This window comes from Triplophysa dalaica, chromosome 6 (assembly GCF_015846415.1).
Source record: "Triplophysa dalaica isolate WHDGS20190420 chromosome 6, ASM1584641v1, whole genome shotgun sequence".
Lineage (NCBI taxonomy): Eukaryota > Metazoa > Chordata > Actinopteri > Cypriniformes > Nemacheilidae > Triplophysa > Triplophysa dalaica.
Window position 1 is genome coordinate 24,605,471 of NC_079547.1, and position 24,738 is coordinate 24,630,208.

Below are 24,738 nucleotides of genomic sequence, written 5' to 3' on the forward strand. Positions count from 1 at the left end.
CGGACTGGGTAGCACCGGACTGGGTAGCACCGGACTGGGTAGCACCGGACTGGGTAGCACCGGACTGGGTAGCACCGGACTGGGTAGCACCGGACTGGGTAGCACCGGACTGGGTAGCACCGGACTGGGTAGCACCGGACTGGGTAGCACCGGACTGGGTAGCACCGGACTGGGTAGCACCGGACTGGGTAGCACCGGACTGGGTAGCACCGGACTGGGTAGCACCGGACTGGGTAGCACCGGACTGGGTAGCACCGGACTGGGTAGCACCGGACTGGGTAGCACCGGACTGGGTAGCACCGGACTGGGTAGCACCGGACTGGGTAGCACCGGACTGGGTAGCACCGGACTGGGTAGCACCGGACTGGGTAGCACCGGACTGGGTAGCACCGGACTGGGTAGCTCCGGACTGGGTAGCTCCGGACTGGGTAGCTCCGGACTGGGTAGCTCCGGACTGGGTAGCTCCGGACTGGGTAGCTCCGGACTGGGTAGCTCCGGACTGGGTAGCTCCGGACTGGGTAGCTCCGGACTGGGTAGCTCCGGACTGGGTAGCTCCGGACTGGGTAGCTCCGGACTGGGTAGCTCCGGACTGGGTAGTTTCTTTCTCCTCCGCCGGCCAGTGGGACTGGCCGACGGTAGAGTGGCCGCAGGAGGTGCTGCGGATGAGGGTGCCGAGCTCCCCAGGGTAAGGGCGGCCAGGGCGCGGTCCTCCGGGACGGTAGCCACGGGGGTGGAAACCCAGTCTGGCACTAATGGCCAGGGATCATCCCGGTTGACCACATACCTGATCATGTCGCCCATCCACAGGGAGCTCAACATCCTCATCTCAGACCGCCGGAGAGGCTCGGTGAGGCAGCAGTTAAAAATAACCTTGAGCTCTGCCTCACCGAACTCAGTCTCCCTAGCTGCAGCCAGGAACTCCCGAGCGAACTGCCTGATCCCGCGATCCCCCTGCTTAAAACCCAACAGGAGTCGGGCCTGGTGGGACCGCAAGGAATCGTCCGCGGTTGCCTGCTGGGTTCTGTTGGGGCGGTTCATTCTGTCATGAATACTCATGGTTAGAACCCAATTGCAGGCAGAGGCAGGAACAAACAAGGAGGTGAAGGGGTTAACAGATTTATTTAACAAATAACAAGACTAACCAAACAGGTAAAACAAAACCCACGTGGGGGAAAAAACAGGACAGGTATATATATAATTTTATACAACGAACAAGGACACTAACTAACTAAACTGATAAAACAAACACTTGATACAAAACACTAACACTGACTAAACTACACTTACTTTGACACGGAACAGGAACAGGAAACAGGAAACAGGAAACAGGAACTGCAAATAGCATACGTACAAGCAGGGCAAACGCAATGAACCGCACAAGACAATGAAACAAGAGGATTCTTAAAGGGAGACAATGACAGGATAATTAATAGGGGACAGGTGACACAGATGAAACACTAAGGGGAAGCTAATGACACGAAATGGCGGGAAACACAGACGAGACTCGGGGAGAGTATGGAAGCCCAAAAGGTCCAAAATCTCTCTCCCCACATGAAACAGGGAATTCTGTTTTGGTTCTGCCTCAAGACCAAGAATTAGCCAGACAAGATAGGCAGAACCGTGACATGTGTTCGCTGATGTTTGTGTGTGTGTGTGTGTGTTTGTTGACATTGGCATCAAGCTCCACGTTTGCCCTTCACTCTTTCTGCCCTGTTGCCGAGCGCTCTGGATATCTGTTACCATGACAAATGTCAGATTCCACCAATGGAATTCTGCCTGCATTGTTTCTGCGCTGCTGATTGGTCAGTATTGGAATATGATGTTGCTTGATGTGATGCAAAGCTTGTTGCATCTGTACATCGACTGTCATAGAGCATCTTTTGTGAAGTGATCTCTAATTTGGAAGACTTTTGTCCCTACACACACAGACACAGAGTGTTCTTGTGTTGTGTACAGCGATTAATTATGGCTTGACTTCGGTGTAAAGTGATTGACCTTATTTGCAGGCGCATTGTGTATAATTGTGTTTTTTGTGTGAGTGTTTTATTGTAGTTTTATTCTTATTTTGAATTGGCTTTTAAATTATATTTTTAGTTCAAATTCTATTTTAGTTTAATTTTAAGCTGTTTTGTGCTTTTATCATATATATTTCATTAGGTTTTATATCACTTTATTTTTATTTCAGTTTTAGTACTACTTTGCATCGATTTTAATGTATATTTTTGGTTAATTTTAAGCTGTTTTTTTCGTGTGCTTTTATCATATATTATTAATTTTATTTCAGGTTTAGTTCTACTATCAACTTATTTTAATTGATATTTTTACGTAAAATTATTATTTTAATTACATTTTAAGCTGTTGTGGTTTTTGCTTTTATCAAATAGTTTTCATTAGGTTTTATATCACTTTATTTTTATTTCAGTTTTACTTTTAGTTCTACTATCAAGTTATTCAACACACTAGTACAGCAACACTTCTCATTTTTGTTTAGTGTATATATATATATTTTTCAATTATGTGATTTCAACTAGACATGCATAGTTTTAGTCAGATGTAATATTACACACTAAGTCTGGCTGTTTAATTAGATGAACGTGTGTCCTCTGAGGTTCAATACCACTGGGTCCACAAGCGAACCACGTGCACGGATCGATGACTAAACCACTGAGGTGAACTGAACAAATGAGCTGTGTTTGTTAAGTGTGTGAGTGTGTGGTGTGCGTGTGTGTGTGTGTGTGTGTGTGTGTGTGTGTGTGTGTGTGTGTGTATGATGAGGTGAGTTTCCACTGTCACCAGAGATGAAGTTGATGCAGAAATACTTCACTTAAAAATTTAAAGTCTCTCATAATTTATTCACCTTCATGTTATTACAGATGTAACTTCCTTTCTTCAGCTGAAGCACAATCTCAAAATATCCATCAATTTATGAAAAGGTCCCAACTAAAAATACAAAATTCAGATCTCATTGGGTCTTTCTTGTCATCAAACCAATGAAATTTGAAGTTAATTTAGAACTGTGATTTGCTTGTTTTGGTTTCATTTTCCACCAAATAAGCTCAAAATATGAATGGTTTTCTCACACAGACACTATAATGTGCTTTTAGAGGTGCATAACTTGAAAAATGCTATAAAACATTTTAATTTGTGTTTAACTGAAGTAAGCAAGAAGTCATTCACATGTGTGATGGCGTTAGTGTCCATTATAACTGACAGTTGAAGGGAAGGAGTTAACAGATGCTCCGCCCAATCCGTCTAATTTACGTCAATTCGTATGGATAGTCATTTCAGGGCGGAAGTGCATTTTCAGATTTTAACTGAAGATAATGAGGGTACATGAATCAAAAAAAGAAAATGGCCCACATCGATAACAATTTACTAAAAACCCAATATTTCATGAAAAAATAAGAATTGTCATTTTTAATTTCACTGGGACTTTAAGGTATTTTTAAAGTTGTAAAAGGCAAATGTATTCTATGCTATTCTACAAACACATGATGTGTCTTAGTTGCTGTTTTCCTCTGTGTATATCTTAACCAGCACAATGTCCTCGGTCACCCATCTTCATCAGAAAGACAAAGCCGGCTCATCAGTTTGACCAGATTTTGCACAGCTATGATTCTCCAGATAATCCGGTCTTAAACTGGTCTTCCAAGCAGGGGTGTTGTGTGTTGTTTGGGTGGATGATTTATCTTAATGGCCTTACGGGATATTACGGGTGAAACATACAAATACATGACATACTCAGGCCTGCTCTTAGGCTAGTGTAGTGGGGGATTTAGATATTCTACTTGGCAACTATTTTTCTAGCAATATAATCAGTGTGTGCATGCATAATTTCACATTTTTCCGTGATTAAATTGACGGATCATTATTTAATAGATAATTTTAATAAATCAGTGTTAATGTTAATTACCGGGCTTACAAAAGTATGACATAATAAACATGATATAAAACAGGGAACTTGGTGGTCCATACACACCATTTATCAGAGTCTCTCTCTGTCTCTCAGTGTTTGTTCAGTGATAGCCCATGGCAGTGAGATTTTTCCATTACGGTTCTTTGACCATAAAGCAGAGCTTCGCACAGAGTCAGCATGTTCTCATCGACCCATAGTGAGACATTCATCCAACACTGACTCAACTCTAAAGACGAAACTGTCTTTTTTTGTGTAACATCCTGTACATTCTATACATCTTTCAGATTTCCTCCATCTAACTTAATACAAAATTGTTTCTCTCATTTCTACTCAATTTTAGGAATTTCACCTGGCTGGAATGTCTTTATCTTCTTTTCTTACCATGCACCGATTTTTAAAACCTGTTAATATTTTATGCTTGTATGTGAACTAACTGTCAAAAATTACCAATGTTAAATACAAAATATGAATTTCCATAAGAAACAACAATCAAATGTATTACCACAATTGCTTCTCAATGAGATTAAACGAAGAGCAAATGGAATCTTTTGCTTAAATCTCATTTGCGTCAATATTATTAAAGGTCTCAATATGATCTCAAATCATAAAAATCGATTTACCCAAATCCAGATTATTTTACCTTTAAAATCTACATTCATTTTACACCTCAATACTCTAATAGGGATGTGTCCCGAGAACTGGTACTTTTTTGGACCGGTACATAATTGGGTCGATACCAGAGTATCGATAAGCTTCATGACAAACAATACTGTTATCGATTATTGTGTTGTTTTATCTCTGTTTATTCGGGTGTTAAATTGCGAATTAGAGACTGCTGCCTGTCATCTTCCATCCCTGAATGATGTCCGAAGTTTGCTCGACGTTAGTGTGATATCTAGCGCCATATGATTTCCATTATGTGTTTGTCATCTGCTTTCTTGCGTGTTTATGAGTGAAAGAGCGGCATTGTTGTCGTTTCACCACGAGGAAGCTTCTGTCAAACACCCCTTTGCGGCAACCCGTCAAAATAAAAGTCCTCTATTTGAGAACAAGTCTTTGTTTTTAATAATTGGGCCACGGAGTATATTTACTTACTTTAGTAAATTGAAGTAAATGTGATAGTAAAATTATAAAAAATAGTTTATATACTTAAAAAATATGACTTAGTAGTACTAAAATAGTACTTAAACGTATGTAGACCTTAAACCAGAAAGGAAAAAAACTATGGTCTACCAGCCAAAAACCATGGTGAAGTAAATGTAAAAAGTAAAGTAAAGTAAATATGTTGAATTACATTATTTTTATTATGAATTGTTATTAGATTTTAATGGTATGACTACTCCTATCGATACTGCTTATCGGTCCGGTCCTTTAAAGGTTTTCTTATCGGTGCTTTTGAACAATTTTTTTTATAAAAGAATAAGACCAAAAATGAAGAATTTATGAATAGAATAACACTGCTTTATTTTCTGTAACGTAAAATCATATGTATTCTGCACGGACCAGCAGTATTAAAAGAAGTGGGTTGATTCATCATAGCTGCCTGCAACATTTTTTTTTTTTTTATGTGTATTTTAGTGGTCTGATTTTTATGTTTGTCCTATGTATGTAAGTAAAGCTACGAATTATTAAGTTTATTATAGGCCTATTGTTTGGGTTGATTTATTCATAATAATAAGTAGAAAATGTGTTGTCACATCATTTAATCCAATTGAAATTAGACACACACAATTATATATAGGTTGCTCGCAAGGAGACTTGCAGTGCGGAGCCACGACTCCAGGCGCAAACATGCTGCGTGTTTGTGATGTTAAAACAGCTTGTCCGTTTAGTTAAAACTGCTTATCTGGTCTTTCACAACTTAGCCCCGGGGCTCTTTTAGTACTGGGTTTCGGTACCCATCCCTACTCCTAAGCACATGCTAAGTGCCGTAAGTGGTATGCTAAGGAGCACACACACTTTTGTTATGAGGAAGTTTCTGTTTGCTCAGAAGCATTTGTAAACTGCAGTTCTAAAGCTCAGCTGTAATAAAGAAACTTAAAATATTTACCATCTTTCCACATGATGTGTTTTTGCATCAAATTATAGAGCGTGGTATTGATAAGTGTCGGTATCTATAAGCAGTCTCTGCATCCATAAAATCTTAACAATACACATCCCTACTCTTCATGGATTCCAATGACTGAATTATGAGTAGATCTCAACTGACAGGTTATTATGAACCTCACAAAGGTCACAGAGCAGATCAGATAGAGATGCTAATGTAGTGGTGTGTGTGTGTTTAACCCCATCAATACCAACCTAGATGTAGGTCAACACAACGCAACATAATGAATCAGACCTGAAAAATGTGCACATCTTCCAATAACAGAATTTTTATCGATAACCAACATGTTAGTAGTTTCAGTCCTGTACGAACTCAACGGTCCAAATTTAAGGAGGTATACTCCCTTTGCTTAAGGAAACAGTCGCTCTCGTGCTTTTCAGCTCACCGGATGCTGCAAGGTTCTGATGCGATGATACAATCTGAAACTAGCAACTGAAAAAAGAGTGCAGAAAAATAATCTGTCTCATTCATGGGATTTTCAGAAAGGCAGAAAAACACGCACCACATCCTTTATAAACGTCTGTGCACCAGCATTATCACGAAATGGACTTTTGCAGTAAAGCGCATTTGCTTTGTTCTCCAATCGTGCAAGAGATCATTGCGCAATGTGCCAATCATTGTTTTCTGATCCTGGTACCACCTTTTACTTCTCCTGGCCAGAGAACTTTAAAAAAACTCATTTGCCAATGAGATCTCAGAAATAGCCGAGTTCTTTCTAAAAGGCTGTAAATACTTTTGTTTAAGTTTCCTGCTTCTCAGATATTTCACATACAAAGATTCCAGTGATCTCACTAGAAGTTTTAGTAAAGATCTCAAGCTGAGCTCAGATTTGTTAGGACACCACAGTGTGCCATTAAAAAGCCAATAAATGGATTTTCAGTCATGGAAGACCAACATCCGAGTCATAAATAAAGATTTGTGTGTATTAATAGATGTGCTGGGTCACGCAAGGGTGATGGTTTCAAATACTTTACTGAATCTCACAAACACGCACATCAAGAAATGTCTCGCAAAGTTAAATTCCGGCCTGTGTTGGTTTCAGAAATATAATGAAAACAATCTAAGACAACTTTAGAGAGCAAAACGTAAAGCACAAACATGTTTCTGCACAGGAAACCTGAAATGTTCTGTAGATATTGTTGCTAATTGTACATTTCTGATCCATTTACACAAACAATGTACAGAATTATTGAATTAACAAACTGAAACTAAGATGCATACTTCATAATAATATTTACTTTATATTGCCCCTAGACTTTAGTTTCAAATGTAAGATAATTATAAATAAAAGGTTTGTATGACGTATATAAACATACAGAGTAATTTGCGAGTGAAATGTTTTTCTATGTTTATCTTGTAGAAATCACTTTTAAAAGTCCTGCATAATATCTATGTGCACGTGTCACAATATGAGCTTTATTTTAATTCTTTGCAATGCAGAAAAGTTACAGACACTGTGAATGGTCTGATTTTTCTTACCGGTAAGTGCAGGTGCATCCACGCGCGCGCTCTGTTATTAAATCAGACGCTTCTCGAGCTCAGACTCTCTCACTTCAGTGCAGAGATCAGAGTGAGCAGCGGGGGCGGGGCGTCCTGTGTGACGTGACGTCATAATCTACATGACTGATTACAAGGGCTTAATTTAAAGCACGTTAAAATATTAAAACATATATGGTTGTGAGTGTATTGAAAATGAATGTTATCGTTGTTTAAGATAAGAAGCCGGGATATGTTAAATAAGTTTTATTGCACTTCTATCATTTTACTTGAGCACTGGTGACGGTTTACAGTTTTTTCTCCTCCTTTTTCTGGATGTTTATAAATTGCAAAGTTCCTTAAAGGTCACTAAACCTGAAACAAAGTGTTTTTTGCCCCGTTGATTTCAGAACCTTTCCAGAAAATATATTTTATTATGAAGCCACGATTAAATATAACTCTTCTTAATATTAATTCACGACATAAAATAGCTGTTAAGAAGATAATTTTCAAAAATATAAATTATATATTTTTAAACACGAACAGATTAGGTATTTTGAAACGATTGCGATTGTGCACGATTATGATTGGACCATGGCGCAGCGTCTCTTTGACCAATGAGATTAACGATGTCCTTACGGCAGGTTCACGACAGCGCGCGATGTCGCTGTGGGAATTGTAGTCATAAAGTGGCTCGAATTCATATCGTGTGTGTGGAAACTAGCAGAAGAAAAACTACAATTTCCTCTGAAGTGTTGACGGCTGGTTGCATCAGCGTATAGGGTACTCACGCCGGTTTTGTCGACTGTTACTGTTTAAGACTCTTTCTGTCAAATCTGTCAAAATAAATTAATCATCAGTATAAATTAAAGGAGGGTGAAATGAAACTGTTTGTCGGCGAGGGGAATCCGCACTCCGTTAAAGTTCTGGCTGTGCTGGAACTTACTGGAGTAAAATGTGACGTGCAACTGGTTAACAACGAGGGTGAGTGAAGCAGTTATTACAGTAACAACCTTTACATACATTTACATATTGATGTTTACAACTAGATGCTATTCAGGTTTTTCATTTTTTGAACAACAAAGCGTTTTGATGGTGTTATGGTTTACTGTATGATGAGTGTCTGTGTGTAATATCTCATATGTGGGTTTCAGAGAGAGTGGTGCCATACCTCACTCGCCCGGTGTTACCCGTCCTTCTGTTACCCAGCGGTCAGCATCTCTTCAGCCCAAACACCATCTGCCAGTAAGTGTGTTTGACTTCTGTTTACATCCAGTAAAGAGTGTTTGGGTCCTTCTGTCAAACAGATGAAACTCAAGGCTTATATAGTAACCCCATTGTACAACGTCAAGCTAAATGAAAAACAAATGTTGTGATAAAATGTGTTTTGTTACAAGATGTTCCTAGGCTTGTTCTGAAGTCCGGACACTAAAGTGTGTTCATTTAAGCACTTCTGACATCTTTATATTTGTTAGAATATGTTAGACGTTATCACTTCCTGTCATATTTAAAAAAAACTCATATTTATGCCAGCCGAAATAAAGATGACTGTGTGTTTACAGATACCTGTTCGATGTGAGTGGTCGGAAAGCAACTGATGCCACTAACCAGTGGATGGAATGGGAAATCACAGATTTACAGGTGACGATCTACAATTCTAAGGAAGATAATAAACATGATGAGACATGATTGTAATTACATTAGATTACTTTACAGCAGGCTTCATATATATTAATAAACAGCATTCTATAAAATGAAAGAAATTGTGTTTAAAGGGGTCTTATGACATGGCTAAAACAAATGTTATCATTTTTATTTTAGATGTAATGCAATGTATATTAGAGGCCCCGCCTCTCTGAAACGTGCAGATTTTTACAAAGCTCATCGCTCTCATAGCTATTGAGACTGAGAGAGAGTTGCGTCAACTTTGTTGACTCCAATGGAACGGTTCATGGCTCTCAATAGTTCCCGGAAGTTACGCATGGAGCTGCGACAAATCAGATCAACTGAGGTGAACTTCTAACCCATTCAATGAATAAAAAATTAAAGAAATAAAGCATTTAAAGAGAAAACATAACTTCCTGGATCTATCTGAAGGCTCCATGAATCAAGTGACGCTCCAGCGTTTTGGACTTCCGTTGACAGAACTCTCTCTCTCTCTCATTGGCTTTGATCGCTCTGAAAAGCGAGTTGTGCTATGATTGGCCAATTAACCAGTGCGAAGTGATTGGTGGAATACTGCAAGCGTGTGACAGCAATGCAACGCCTCTTACCATATTTGGAAGATAAGGTACCTCTTCAATCGTACTGACAGGTACGCCCACCTTACTTGCGTTTACATTACGGTGGTACATTACTGGGTGAGCATTTGGTTTTAGATAGAATGCATCTTTTGTTCCCACACTTCAATTTGGCATTTTTACATGTGTGTCTTATACATGCAAGGGCAACTCATGACACACCAAAGACACAGAAAAACACGTATTCGCGCCAGCTGACCCCTTTAAGAGGCACCTTTTCTCAGTGAGATTATTGGGTTTCTTGATTTATTTCAATTCCAATTCAGATGATGGATTCGTTCATAGAAATGTTATCTCATAAACAAGAGATGTTGCTCTACAAACATTTAGAATTGTGTTTGTGTGTTCAGCCTGCAGTGTTACAGGCCCTCCACATGATGGCACTGCAGGGGAAGCGTTCTGAAGCGGCGGCTGTGATGAAAGAGCCCCTCAGTCACCTGGAACAGAACCTGAGGAAATCATCCACACAGTTCTTAACCTCTGTGAGTCTGATTCCCACACACACAAGATGTACCCTGTTATTACCATCTGTAATAAATAGGAAAGAATAGGGTTGTGAAATGAAGAATTGTACTGTGTGTTTCAGGATGCAATAACAATTGCAGATATTGTCCTGTGGGCGGCGCTCTACCCCATTTTATCCGACTCGAGTTTTGAAGCCGGTAAGAGAACATTCACATGTGATTTTCTGGCACTATCTGTAGTGTTTTATGTGATGTTCAGGACATCAGAGAACACTTTTTCTCGTGTAGGTGACTTGCGGTTTGTGCGAGGTTGGTTTGATGGTGTTGACGTTCAGTCTGCGTGTCAGACGGCTGCTCAGAAGGTTCTGCATGGAAAGAGTTCCGAAGCCTTAAAGACATTTCTACAGAAACACCCAGCAACACAAACACAGCGGCGAGACTGCCCGACCAACACCAGCGCTGCAGAGGTGCTCTCTCACAACCCAATGATTATTTTTTGAATGACATAAACCACAATCCAATACTCATTTCACATCACATGCATGTTTTTCGTTGTCTGACATCTGTGTTGTTCGTAAGGCTGAGGACACAGAACGTGTGATGTCAGAGCTGGAGATTGAAGAAGCGGCTCAGATGTGGTCGACAGGTCTCAAATATTCTCATGCAGTGCCGCAGAGGAATCACCCCATGTATGATCTCAGCTCCACACACAACACATCATTATTATCATCTGTCACACGCACATGTCCTGTGAGGATCTGAGAATGCGTATGCTGTCTAATTGTGTGCATCACGCTTCAGTCTCCCACAGGAAGGAAGGAGAAACGTGCTAGTCACGAGTGCGCTTCCCTACGTCAACAATGTGCCACACCTGGGCAACATCATCGGCTGTGTGCTGAGTGCAGATGTGTTCGCCAGGTAAGAGCAACAAATTCTTCATCATACATACTTTTCACATCATATTATTAACAAAACGAGAAACACCGTGTAGAGGTCCTCAAGATTGGAACGGCTTTATTGGCTGTTTACATTGCCAAGGATAAGAGACATTAAATATACACATTTTTGCACAAATTGAAAAATTTTAAATCGTTAAAGAATCTGAAATATAGGAAATCGTACACAAATAAAGTATAAAAAATAAATACAATTGAAACAACTAGTATAACTTTAACAGCCATATTCATAAAAGCGATATTATTCATCTTTATAAACAGAAACAAGAAGGTACAAACCTCTGGAGTCAGTTGATATGTTTTCTCTCTGTAGATACGGCCGTTTGAGAGGCTGGAATCTGTTGTACGTCTGCGGTACAGATGAGTATGGAACGGCGACTGAAAACAAGGCTCGTGAGGAGGGTCTGACACCGAGAGAGATCTGCGATAAATATTACGCCATCCACGCCTCCATCTACAAGTGGTTCCAGATCGACTTCGACTTTTTCGGTCGCACCACCACCGACCGGCAGACGGAGTAAGAGAAATGAGAGGGGAAGCATTTAGCGCGCTTCTTGGATCCAGAATCTGCCTAACGCACTTTAAAAGCACTTCAAACTCAAATATACTTCTTGTATTTCTTTTCACCTTAACTATTGTGTAAATATGTTTACCGTATATGTATGAAAAAGTATTGAGTTTACGAATTTCAAGGCTACTCAACAAGTTGGAAATTGTCAGTAAATTGGATGTTAATGTTCTCAAAGTGATTGTTTGACGGCAGGTTAAGAAGTAACTTTAATCCGAGGCTGTCAGATCTCAACACCAGTTGATGTGATTCTCTCTTTGTTTGTCAGAATCGCTCAGGATATTTTCTGGCGTCTGCATGAAAGGGGTTTTCTCTTGGAGGAAACGGTCGAACAGCTGCGATGTGAGAGCTGTCAGCGCTTTTTGGCCGATCGCTTTGTGGAGGGCGTGTGTCCTCACTGCTGTTACCCAGAAGCCCGCGGGGACCAGTGTGACAAATGTGGCCGTCTCATCAATGCTGTGGACCTCAGGGTACGTTTGTCTACATTCATGATACAAAAAATACAAAATTAAACATGTTTTATAATCCATCGGAGCATGATTGTGTTATCATGTCTGTTCTGTAGAATCCTCAGTGCAAGGTGTGCAAGCAAACTCCGGTGATCAGGTCCTCTAAACACTTGTTCCTCGACCTGCCAAAGGTGACTTAACATCCCTATACGTCTATGAAATGTTGTGTGTATTCCTCTAACTCTAGTGTGTGTGTGTAGCTGGAGGGCGAGTTGGAGAAGTGGTTGGACCAGTCGATGGGGGCTGGTGATTGGACGACAAACGCGCGGCAGATCACTCGCTCGTGGCTGCGGGACGGCCTGAAGCCGCGCTGCATCACCCGAGACCTGAAGTGGGGGACGCCTGTACCGCACCCCGATTACAAGGAGAAAGTACGAGACTATCATGAGAGAGTTTGTTTTTTTAATGCTCTTCTTTAACACTTTGTGCGTATGTTTGTAATGAAGGTGTTCTACGTGTGGTTTGATGCTCCTATTGGCTATCTCTCCATCACGGCAAACTACACCGACCAATGGGAGAAGTGGTGGAAGAATCCTCAGCAGGTGACACTTAAAATTGTTTGCAGTTATTATCAATGACAATAAAAGTAATTTAACATACGATAGATTTTGCTTTGACAATGTTTACGTTCAGTTCAATAAATCTCTCAGGTAAACGTGTCACAAGATAGTCAACTCTGTTGAAGTTAACACTTCTACTTAAACATAAGATGGAGACAGAGATGAGGTGATGTGGAATAAATGAGTTCTTAATAATCTTACTTTTAGAAACTATATTTCTAATAACTATATTTTTATATTATGATAGACTGCAGAAATGTACTGTTAAACGACATTTTCCTGTGAAAACCTTCAGACTGAGACTTGTCAAGACAGTACAGAGACGACACAAGATTAACAACAGTAATACAAGTGGTGTAGAATAATATATTATAGGATATACAGAATGAATATTTTGTATGCAGAAAACTATTTTAATAAAGAACTGTAAATACTTATAATAGTTTTAAAACTTCAGAACTTTATTGACATTGTGCAAGCATAGTTTTGGTTTACAAATGCAGCAAAAATGTAAAGTAAATTCTCATTATGTATGCAGCTGAAAATATAAAAAGGCCGTTCCAAATTATCATTCAATCATCTTTTCTAGATTTATTATATGTCCATTCCAGTCCAGTGTCTTTTGAATTTTAATGAAATCAAACCTCAGGAGTGACATAAAGTCATCCAACAGAAATGTGAAAGACTGACAGCATGACAACACGTGTGAAAGCTGTGATAAAAGTCCAGGTTATCTCATAAAAAATAACATTTTCCTAAATACATGTAGAAATATGAGTGCTGTGTTTAAGTTAAAACTGAATCAGAAAATAGTGTTTTTTTCACTTTTTTTTCACTTTTCTGATGCTATATATATATATATTTACAAGAGAAAAAAATTGTTTACATGAACATACTAAATACAAGTACAGAATACAAACAAAATAACATATAAATAAATAATATTATGAATAAACAGTACTGTATGGTATGAAAACTACAAAATATGCAGTAAAGATGCAGAGGTTTCAAAAGGACAGTGACGATCTATATACATCATCTTCATCTTCTGTGAAACTTCATCAGAAAGTTCTTGACAGTTTCTCACTGTGATTGGTTTGTTATAATGTCATGTGTCCTCTAGGTGGAGCTGTACAACTTCATGGCGAAGGACAACGTTCCCTTCCACAGCGTGGTGTTCCCATGTTCACTTCTGGGTGCTCAAGACAACTACACAATTGTGAATAATCTCATTGCCACAGGTGACACACCTAAACACACTTCAAGACGAGTCCATATGATCAATATTCATTTCATATCCATCATGTAAACTTATCTGCAGAAGAGTTGAATGAAAGGAAAAAATGAAATGTTTTTTTCAGAATATCTGAATTATGAGGACACCAAGTTTTCTAAGAGCCGTGGTGTGGGTGTGTTCGGAGACATGGCCAAAGACACAGGAATCCCGTCGGACGTTTGGCGCTTTTATTTGCTGTACGTGCGTCCTGAAGCGCAGGACTCTGCCTTCTCCTGGTCTGACATGGCACTCAAGAACAACTCCGAACTTCTCAACAACCTGGGAAACTTCATTAACAGGTTTGAAGCAGAACCTTTAATCCACACGTCATGAATAAACTATGTGCATGAACACACAGACGTTTTTTTTAAATGCAGTAGTAGAGACTAATTTAGAACAGATAGACACACTGTTTTGTGCAACATAAACATCTACACGTTAGGATAATAATATGTGTGGTTAGCACTAAACTGTTTATTGTGGTTTCAATTTGTGTTCCTGTTGTCTATTTGTAAGTGCAATGTTGGATAGCAGCGTCTGACAAATGCTTAAATCATATCAATAAAACATTCACGACTTAAGACATTATTTTATCATCTTTATATCACACATTTAGCGTGGTAGATCACTGCTCAAATACACCTCCAGACAAAGATATTTGCCACACAAATTATTTATAAATTAATAATTTACATATAAATGATTTCTCTACATTAGATCTTGTTTATTAGACTGTGAGAATAATCATACATACTGAACCTTTTTCTTCCTTTAATCAGTTAAGTGCAATGTTAATAATAAGAAATTTAAAGCCTCTCTCTCTCTCTCTCTTTTTTGTTTTAGTGCTCGCTATAATTGTGATTTTCTTCTTGTTTTATTTTCACGCTTGTCATTTTGTCTGGTTGTGTTGCGCAGGGCAGCGATGTTTGTGACTAAGTTCTTTGAAGGACGCGTTCCCGAGATGCTCCTCAATGATGATGATAAACGTCTCATCGCTATGGTCAGCTGGGAGCTCAAGCAGTACATACAACTGCTGGATAAAGTCAGGTCAGTGTCCACTTCACTTACTTTCTTCTGTGGAACACAAAAGAAGATATTTTGAGAAATGTGGTTTCGCTGGTTTTTGGGTTGTTTGGTTACCAAAATATCTTCAGTCATACAGGTTTGGAATGACATGAGGATGAATGAACGATGAAAGATTTTTTCTGATCTGTGGTTGAATTCTCCCTGTCAGTCACTTCAAATGGTCGTTTGTCAAGCGTGTTGTGTGATGTGTAAAGTTCATAGACTTTCTGAAAGCCACGACGTGTAACGCTTCCTATTTCTCCGTCAGGATCCGTGACGCTCTGAAGTGCATCCTGAACATCTCGCGTCACGGCAACCAGTACATCCAGCTCAATGAACCCTGGAAGAAGATCAAAGGAGGAGACATGGACAAGTGAGTTAACCATAATCTGGAATAAAATAATGTCCGGAGACTTGCAATTTGTCATTCTCACAGTTTTTCTTGACTTTTATTTGGCATATAGACAGCGGGCCAGTACGGTGACGGGCGTATCGGTTAACGTGGCATGTCTCCTCTCTGCCCTGCTGGAGCCCTACATGCCCACCGTGAGTCAGACCATCAGAACGCAGCTGCAGGCTCCGCCCAACTGCACCGGAGCCATGATCCAAGGGGCGGGAACTTTCATATGTACACTACCAGCCGGCCACCGCATCGGCACGGTAAATAACGCATTATTAACGTGCCGAGTCAAGTTGTGTTTCTTTTTTTATGTGTTTATTGTGGCCTTTTGTGCAGGTCAGTCCTTTGTTCCAAAAGTTGGAGAACGAGCAGATTGAGGGTTTCAGAAAGCAATTCGGAGGACAACAGGTTTGTAGAAACAATCACACCTTGATATTTAAGGGTTTCCACAGTCGGAAAACCTGGAAATGTTAAAGTAGCAAATATTCAGGCCTGGAATAAGGATGGAAATTGAAAAAAATGAAAATGTGTCTTGAAAGTTCTATAGTGAATATAAATATACGATTCAAAGGTTTTGGGTCGCTTACTCATTCTTTATTAGTATTTTCCCATATTTTAAAATGACAGTATACTCATCAAAACTATGCTATAACACAGATTTGTGTTTTATAAGAAAATCAGTCATGTTATATTTTATTATCTTTAGTGTTGTCACCCTTTGTGTTAAAATTGAAGAAATGTTGGTAACACTTTCCTTGAAGCATGTATGTAGAATGCATTATAAAAGTAGTTTTAAAACATTGTAATGCACCTTTTAATGCATTGTAATGTTTTGTAAATAATTGTTATTACAGTTAATGCATTATAACACTTAGCAACTTATTATAACACTACACATTTTAAATAGGTCATAATTCTTAACAACTACATACAATGCATTACAACACACATTATGAAGAATTATAATGCATTTTACCCTTTAATAACCCTTTATAATGCATTATCGAACATGCTTTCTAGGAAAGTGTTACCGCAATGTTTTCTTTCATGTCATTTTATCAAACAGCTTCTTGAGGTCTCACCCTCAGTGGTTTTTAATTGGAGCTCATATCTATTCTGTGCTCTTATTGGATGAATTTTTATTGTTTAGTCCAAGTCGTCCGTATACGAAACCTTTTTTTTATAAGTAAAATGTTTGTTTTTTACCCAAAATCATGAGAAATATTTCACACGAGTATCTCTAAAATTTCGAACGATAGTGTATATCTATTTTTAATTTATTGAATCTAAATGGAGAACACTTGGTACCACCGTGATGTTGACACGAACAGAGGATTTGTTCTTAAACAGGATCATCTACATGTTATACTTGCTTCTCTTCTTCTTTTTTCATCGTGTGGTTTTATTGTAATGTAACATGATGACATGAAGTGCCTGCGGTTATTTGTCTCTCTGATTCTCTCACTCAGCCAGAAGAGGAGAGTGATAAAGGAGAGGTAGACACACATGTGAGCACTCGGTGTACTCGCGCCTTTGTGTCTGCGTTTGCACTATAACCGACTGTGAAATCGATTCACTGATGATGTCTGTATTCAAACAACAGTCACTCTGGATCAAAGCCTGCCGCCGTCAGTCAGCGAGCTGCGTTTTTCTTTTAACTCAGAATAGATTCTGCCCCCGGCAGCTCTCGGGAAAAAGAAAAACTCATCTCTCAGAAGACAGCCAATATCATTTTACATTGGCTTATTTAAGAGGCTTGATTTCACAGCTCTGCCTGCGTCTGCTAACAAGGATTTTTTGCAGGTGTTGTGTTTGCCGTTGTGAATTAACAGATGTCCTTTTATTTTATCTGTGAATTGTAACATTTTTATTTATGTTCTCAAGCATCCGCATAATAAAACATTGATTCGTACGTTTCTTAGACTCAGATTCCCAGCACGGCTTCAGCCGACACCAAACTCTGCGCCGGTGTTGAGCTCAACTCCACAGTGAATGTTAAAGCAGATCCAGAGAGAGCCAGACGGCTGGCCGAGCAAGTGACAGAGCAGGTAAAAAATACATCTACATTAAATTAAATACACCTGGTGTTTCTCATACAATGCCGAGGACGTACAAGCATCCCCACACCAGCCTTCTTTTCTGATATCTTGCCAAAGTGTTTTCCTTTTGTAATGATTGTTAAAAAATATATATATATTTGAAATGATTAATATTAATTATTCTTATTTTTTTATTAGAGTTAAATTAATAATAATAACTTATTATAAATGTTATTTTCATGAACATGTGAAAAACAGTTGTGCTTGAGAACACACCATTGTTGTTGCACATTAACACAAACTGTATCTTGTTTAGTTTTTTATAATTTTTTGGTAATTTGTTTTAAATTTACTTTGATAAAGGTGCAATCGTACTGTATTGTGTGCATCTGGCAACAAACACTTATTTCCCAAATACTTCTTTGTTTGCAACGTGTACTTTATGAATTTTTCCTGTTTCGTATAAATGGATGTTTCTAAATATTGATTGAGTTTTAAAATAAACATTTATCTAGAATTAATTTAAATAGAAAATAGTTGCGGGAGAAATTATTTTTAGCGGCGACGTGAACGTACTGGTTTTCAGATGACGTTATTACAAATGAACTCTCACAATTTCAGTTGTTTTTTGACTGATTTGATTTTTAAAACCTAGTAAATTAAATAGTTTAGTTATCATAAATTAATTGGAATAATTTATAATAGAATACAAGTTAAATACATTTAATTGAATCATATTCGCGTGTACGAATATCGACCGGTTCAGGCTGGTTGTGCATAAGCAAGTTGTGTTTTTTATTTTAAAATCTTTTTTTTAATGGTTTGAAATGCAGAAGATTTAATAATTGGGTCCGACTTGTGTGTTTCAGGCTGATAAAGTACGAGCTCTGAAGGCTCAGAAAGCGGAGAAATCTGTAATCGGAGAGGAAGTCGCCAAATTACTGGAGCTAAAAAAACAACTCGCTCTTGCAGAGGGCAAGAACCAGGAGCCGTCCAATCATAAAGCAAAGAAAAAGTGACAAAATGACAGAATTTTTATCCCTTGAGGTAGATGGTTTATGAATATTTTTATAGAACTGTACTGGATATTGTTCTATACGGCAACTCTGTCTGAAAATGCAAACACCGCCCTTATTAACACGCAATAAAATATATGCATTGATCATTTTATATATCTGCCGTTTCATTCTGGTCCAAGCCTGTTTTAGTAAAAAAAAATCATGAAATCAACACACAAAATGTAGACTCAATTCAGTTTGTTTCAAAATTTTAATAATAAAACTTGTGTATTACAATTTCGTATTAAGTCTAAGTGAAATTCAGATAAAAATGTTTGTCTACTCTAATACAGCAATTCGGCATGCAAGTGTATTTGTATTAATAAACTACAATATAATGATTAAACATGATGATTAAATGACACGATTTGATATGCATGTAATATAGAAAAATATTCATGGATTAGAGGCAGATTGTGTAAATGGCTACATCTAAAAAAAATGATAAATACGTAAGAGCAAAATCGCCGTAAACATCCATTCACATGTAAACTCTTCATCCAAACACACACACACACACACACACACACACAGTTAGAGGCCTTGGTTGGAGATAAGAAACTGCTCACACAATCTTTGTTTAACAGTCCTGAGCTACTACTGCAAATCTTTATCAACTAGGGTTGAATTTACATCTTTAAGCCCTTTCTTTAACAGATGGGTTACAATGAAATGCACCTCGGTTTGTTTCTACAATCACCGTTACAAATACAAACGTTCTTCGCAATCGTTCATTAAAACTGTCGTTTAATTTTATTGCATCCACTGTGATACATTCTCACCGTATAAAACAATCAGTATCGCATAACAAGGAAAGCCGATAAACCTATTTGCAGTTAAGTGACGGTGGGTGTAAATCCTGCATTACAGCGACTTTCATTCAGATTATTTGATAAATCTCAGGAGAAACGTGTGGTCCTATTTCACCTCGAAAATCAAAAAGGAAGAAATATTGTTTGTAATTTTGCATAAGGAACATTTCATTTATTCTCGGGAGATTTTGGAGCTGTTATTTTCATGACAGTTTCAGCACAACCCATCCTCACAGCTGTGAGCTGAAATTCTCTTAATGCAAAAAAGTATGTTTAGCCAATTTGAATGATTTTTTACATTTTGAATAAATAAAATTACCTAAAACCGTGGTTTTGTTTTTAGGTACAAAACGGCTTTATTGTCATGAAAATATCTCAGTTCAACAGATCTCAAAAAAGTTTTGTTTCCTTGATGCAAAAGAACGTTTTTTATTTGGATTTTGGAAGTGAAATGTGACGTAGACATGTTCTCCTGATGTCCGATCTTTCCCGTCTTCTGTTTGTCTTTGGCTTCATCTGACTTTCTCTCTCACTCTCGGTGGGAGACGCTCTTCGAGACCCTCGCTCCCCCCGTGCCACATGTCTTTTGTCTTCTCTGCTCCTTCTAAATGTGCATTTCATGGTCCCCACAAGATAAATTTCCGCCCGATTGTTCACTTCCTTTCAACCCCTCTTCACAAGTTTCCTCTTTCTTCTTCACCTCCTGGTGTTGACGAGTCTCTCGATGAGCGCTCTACGCGTCTTCTGCACCTCCTCTCCGAGCCGCTCGATCTCCGCCTTCAGACGCTCGTTCTGATCCGTCAGTTCCTGCACTTTCCTCTCGTTCTCATGCTCGCGCTCTCTCCTGCTTTTCTTCCCTGGGGACGGTGAGCACAGAGAACCTCCTCGCTCGCCTCCTCTCTTTCTCTTGCCCCAACGCGAGGAGACGCTGGCAGGAGGCGACAGGGGAGGGGAGGAGGGGGGTGAGCAGTTGAAAGAGGGCGACTGGGACCCCGAGGAGCAGGACGAAGCGTCGGGAACCGTCGACGCCAGCTCCTCCTCGCTGGCGGCCGGAGACGAAGGCGGGTGATGCGAGACTGTGTAACCACCGGTGACCATCACGGCCCCCGCGTCCACCAGCCCCATGCCCCCGTCGCTCAGGAGCTCGAAGAACTCCGGGGGCAGAAGGTCTCCCCCGCCCGAGCTCTCTGTGTCACCTCCTCTCCGCTCCTCCTGTCTTGGGGGAGTCGCACAGACGTCCGGCGGGTGGTTGGGCGGCTCGTCCGTCACGCGCTGCACACCGTCCCCCCATACCTGCCCATCCGTTAGCCAGGTGAGCGAGCAGCTCTCCAAAACATCCAGGAACTCCGGCTCCTTCTGCACAGGTTGCCACATATTTGAGAAAAAAAGAGAAATACGGTAAAAAGCTATTCGATCAGAGAATACGTGCAGATGACAAATCGTAAAACGTCGTTTGACGTTACTGACCTCGGAACAAGGCGGGGCTCTCGTAATTTTGGCCCCACCCGCATCCGAGCCCAGTATATCCTGTAGGTCTTCATACCACGCCTCCAACTCTGCACCACAAAGCGGTCCCACGCCAGGGGGGTACATCCACTCCGCAGTCATCGCACCAAACAGTCGCTATCCACAGACACAACACGATATGTTCCCACACCTAGCACACCAGACCTGACCGACGACACCAAAAAAAATCAGGAAAAGTGTTAGAAAAAACGTCAGAATGCTCTCACTGTACCACGGTGATGAAATAAAACAGACATGGATACTTCTACCAGGAGCTTCAACACATCAGCACTCCATGCAACATCACCCGCTGTGGAGATTCGGGGAATAGCTGATTTATCTGGGTGACCCGTTATTATATGTGACTTTACGACCAATGCGTGCTGTAAGGACACACAGTGGCCAAAGAGCGCAACTGCACATATAACACCCGGCGCTTTCAAATCATGCCAGTACACGAGAGAAAGTTTCTGCCGATTAGTAAATTCAGCCTATTTAATATTCAACAGTGAAAACCTTTCCACATAAAATCAACAAAAAGCTTGTGAATGAGGAATGAAAAAGCTATAAAAGTGTCTCACCTTTAAGTGTCTTTTGTCAATCACGTTTGAATGTGAGTTGTCGGCGATATTTTGTCCCAATAGTTCTAAAGAAATCAAAAAATAAAACAGCTCAGGAAACCATTCATGGTTGTTTTGTAGTTACAATAACCCAAATTCACAATGGCACTATTACAAAAAATACAAGGAAAATAATCAAATACATGGTATTATGATTAGATATATAACACAACTTCTTTCAGGATTTACTAAAATCTGTTTTGAAACAAAGATAGAAGTGTTATGAAATGACACTGTAATACAGAAAAATGATGGATGTCTGCGTACAAATCAATTCAAGCAATAATTGAATCTTTATTTGTACATGATAATTAGGCCATTGTTGTTTTTAATGTAAACAAAGGCTCATTGTGCTCGAGAGCGCCTCGTGCGTCAGTCTGAGAGAGCAGACAAAACTCTCAACTCGTATTAAAAACACCAAAATATTCAGATTCATCTTCTTTGTTTTGTTTAAAAAATGTAAACTTTTAACTTCGACTAAAAAACAACGGTTATCTGTTATTAATCGGTTATCGGTTATTAAGACAATGAAACCAAACGCAGATATGCTTGCGTGAGTGTAAGAGCGTTTTTATATTATATAAATATTTTTAAAAATACTTATAATGATTATAAATGATGCTAATAAAGATGTTGTCATTTATTTGTGGGGGCGTACTGTGAGGTTGGATTGGTAGAACCTAAAAAAGAGATTATAAATCCTACATTGATCCTTTTAAAATGACAAGACAGTCGTTGTATTATATATAAACTGCCATATAATGACACCTTAATTGTTTTATTCCACTTATTAAAATATAAATAAACAACTTCGCTGAGGATTTATGAAACTGACCCCGAGCCGATGACGTCATGGAATCAAAGTACAGGACTGAGGAAACAAAGGGCGGTGACGTCACGCCAGACTGACACTTTAAAAGTAACGTACTTAAAACGATACAAAAACACGATGTGTGAGCTATTAAGATCGCATTTATTCAAATTCGCAAACTGCAAAAAAGTTGAACGCGTAGCGTTGTGCGCCATTCCGCGTTATTACACGATCTGTGTAAAAAAACGCTATAACCGCTAGAAAAACGTTCGCAAAAGCTCGCAATATTTTGACTTGTTCAAACAAGTTTTCCGTTTTAAACGAACTGACAGCTGTCACCCCGAGGTTTTCCGGAGACTTGATGATGACAAAAATCGTATAAAATAATAAGGACGCAACAACTATTCCGTTCAATGAAAGGGAAAATATGGAAAGCCAAGAAAAAAAAATCCAAAGAAATGTGAGTTCCTGTCTGAGCAACTGTATTCCAAAAACAGCAGTGGGATGGTCGCCAAAACATGCGCATTCCCGATGTCCAAAAGAACAGCCTGCCGTTAGATCCGCCAGTGTACAAAAGTACACAAAACACTGAATAGAAAGAAATAGCCTAGATGTCACTTACCCTTTTCTTTTTATTACTTCTTTTCCTCGGTTGTTTCGGTTTTAGTGTCTGTGCGTGTTTCTGTAGAGATTGGTGATAGCTCATGTTAACCATTGTTCAGCTGAAGTCACCGAGTGTGGATTTCGGAAACTCCCGGGGACATTTATAGAGTCGCTTCAACCGAACTTGGGGGACGGGCCTCGGTGTGCAGCCTAACGCAGAACCGAGGAAAATGACAGAAGATGGTCGGCCGTGTGATCCAATCACATAAGGAAGACGGAAATCTTCTGCTTAGAGACATCCAATCAACGGGCGCGCTAGGTGGGAAGGGGCGGGGCCTTGATGACTTTGCTAGTTGTCTCGTCCTGTGAGAAGTTTGTGTGAGCAGGAAGATGTGATGCAGTCATAAGACGGCCAGGACGAATTTGGGGCGTAAGGGAGTCACATGAAAGGAATGATGCAATCCTTGGCAACCGGTTTCTAGTTGGAGATAAGACTAGCAGAAGCCGAGCATGTTTTATTAAACAACCTTTCGTTAAAAGGGAAAGGGAAAAACGGATAAAACACCTTATAAGGATGTAGCAAAAAAATATGTTGCCGTTTTTGCTTGCGTTCGCATATGCATCTAACGTAAAAAAAAAAAAAAAAGCGTATCTGGGGTCTTCGTGTGATATTATACCATTTGTTTAGTATTTAAACAATTTTTCTTCGTTCACCCGAGGCGATGCTTTCATGTTTTCCAAACGCACTATGGATTCACTATGAGGGTGTTCCGTAAGAGTTGAACTCCACCCGAACCGCGCGGAGGTTCCTCAGGCAGCCCAGTGACTATTTATTTAGGACAACGAAACATCAGATTGACAGTTCGGTGTAATTTAAATGGGTAACGTTAGCGCATCAACGTTCAAAATAAAATGAGCAGAATTGTAGTATTGACACAAACAGACATACATATTAAACCCGGACAGCACGTGAGGAGGTTAAAGTATCAAAGGTCAGAGTCTAAAACGCACGGTTATCACAACAGATTGTGTTTTAATCTAAATGTGGGAAACTAGAAAAAATATGGATACGGACTTGTGCCAGAAGAAAACTTGGAATAACTAAAGCTTTATCTCCCAGAAATTGAACGATTGTACAGTTCTCAGTTTCATTCAGTTGCCTATAGACATCAAAATTACACAAAGACATATAAAAAGAATACAATTTGTCAATTTACTATAGGCTACTATTATATAAATATATTTGTACAATTTTATTGACTTGATGTTTATTGTTGATGTTTGATGTAGTTATGGTGGGACCCCATGGAGAGTAGGTAGTGGCTGATGAGGGTCCAAATAAATCAATAAAAACACTGAAGTATACTGTATAGATTGTAGTATTCTCTATTTTCCCGTGTGTGTATACGAAATGGGGCGACTTGTAACTTGGCGTCTCTGGGAAACCGCCCGTGTACTTTTTCTACAGTGTTTGAGTTTATATCTTCGAGACTATAATCTTCATGAAATGTTTTTTTTCCTTGAAAGAGTTCATCTCGCTGCCATTCTGGCCACCAAACATAATCTAAGAACGCATTCGGTAACAGGTAGCGCAATAACGCGTTTTACGCAACATTTGGGTACATCGTGGCGTGACCTGTAACACCTGTCCGACTGATGTCATCGGAGGCTCATCTCTTTAGCGCTCTGAAA

At 39.4% G+C, this 24,738-nt stretch overlaps 3 protein-coding genes across 7 annotated transcripts in view; 1 reads left to right on the forward strand and 2 right to left on the reverse strand.

Moving 5' to 3' along the window:
- arhgap9 (Rho GTPase activating protein 9) overlaps positions 1–7,557 on the reverse strand; it is a 30,369-nt gene extending 22,812 nt beyond the window's left edge. For all 3 annotated transcript variants that reach the window (XM_056750588.1, XM_056750587.1, XM_056750589.1), the window contains exon 1: positions 7,503–7,557. The gene's annotated coding sequence lies outside the window, so the exon portion shown is untranslated. The remainder of the gene's footprint in view (positions 1–7,502) is intronic.
- Positions 7,558–8,266: 709 nt separating this feature from the next.
- Positions 8,267–18,806, forward strand: mars1 (methionyl-tRNA synthetase 1). Its single transcript, XM_056750306.1, has 21 exons — positions 8,267–8,483; positions 8,654–8,744; positions 9,062–9,140; positions 10,150–10,281; positions 10,386–10,461; positions 10,552–10,730; positions 10,843–10,952; positions 11,065–11,181; positions 11,533–11,736; positions 12,056–12,257; positions 12,353–12,427; positions 12,497–12,667; positions 12,743–12,838; positions 13,980–14,097; positions 14,218–14,431; positions 15,048–15,179; positions 15,466–15,570; positions 15,662–15,857; positions 15,934–16,005; positions 17,520–17,645; positions 18,506–18,806. Exons 1-21 carry the CDS (start codon positions 8,381–8,383, stop codon positions 18,653–18,655), a joined length of 2,748 nt encoding a protein of 915 aa, XP_056606284.1. The 5' UTR covers positions 8,267–8,380; the 3' UTR covers positions 18,656–18,806.
- An 80-nt stretch (positions 18,807–18,886) lies between these two features.
- ddit3 (DNA-damage-inducible transcript 3) lies at positions 18,887–23,245 on the reverse strand. Of its 3 annotated transcripts, none has more exons than XM_056750309.1 (4): positions 23,066–23,245; positions 21,594–21,658; positions 20,974–21,482; positions 18,887–20,862 (listed from the first exon to the last, which is right to left on the reverse strand). In XM_056750309.1, exons 3-4 carry the CDS (start codon positions 21,112–21,114, stop codon positions 20,203–20,205), a joined length of 801 nt encoding a protein of 266 aa, XP_056606287.1. In that variant the 5' UTR covers positions 21,115–21,482; positions 21,594–21,658; positions 23,066–23,245; the 3' UTR covers positions 18,887–20,202. The 3 variants fall into 3 exon arrangements, with proteins under 3 accessions (XP_056606287.1, XP_056606286.1, XP_056606285.1); XM_056750308.1 differs by having other exon boundaries at positions 20,974–21,177; positions 23,066–23,244; XM_056750307.1 differs by having other exon boundaries at positions 20,974–21,658.
- Between the last annotated feature and the right edge of the window lie 1,493 nt (positions 23,246–24,738).

Bases quoted from the DNA above. Each gene is read 5' to 3' on its own strand.
- ddit3 (XM_056750309.1), bottom strand. From the start codon at position 21,114: ATGACTGCGGAGTGGATGTACCCCCCTGGCGTGGGACCGCTTTGTGGT. The intron at 20,863-20,973 runs GTCAGTAACGTC...CAACCTGTGCAG, and splicing joins GAGCCCCGCCTTGTTCCGAG to AAGGAGCCGGAGTTCCTGGA.
- mars1 (XM_056750306.1), top strand. From the start codon at position 8,381: ATGAAACTGTTTGTCGGCGAGGGGAATCCGCACTCCGTTAAAGTTCTG. The intron at 8,745-9,061 runs GTAAGTGTGTTT...GTGTGTTTACAG, and splicing joins AGCCCAAACACCATCTGCCA to ATACCTGTTCGATGTGAGTG. The intron at 17,646-18,505 runs GTAAAAAATACA...TGTGTGTTTCAG, and splicing joins CCGAGCAAGTGACAGAGCAG to GCTGATAAAGTACGAGCTCT.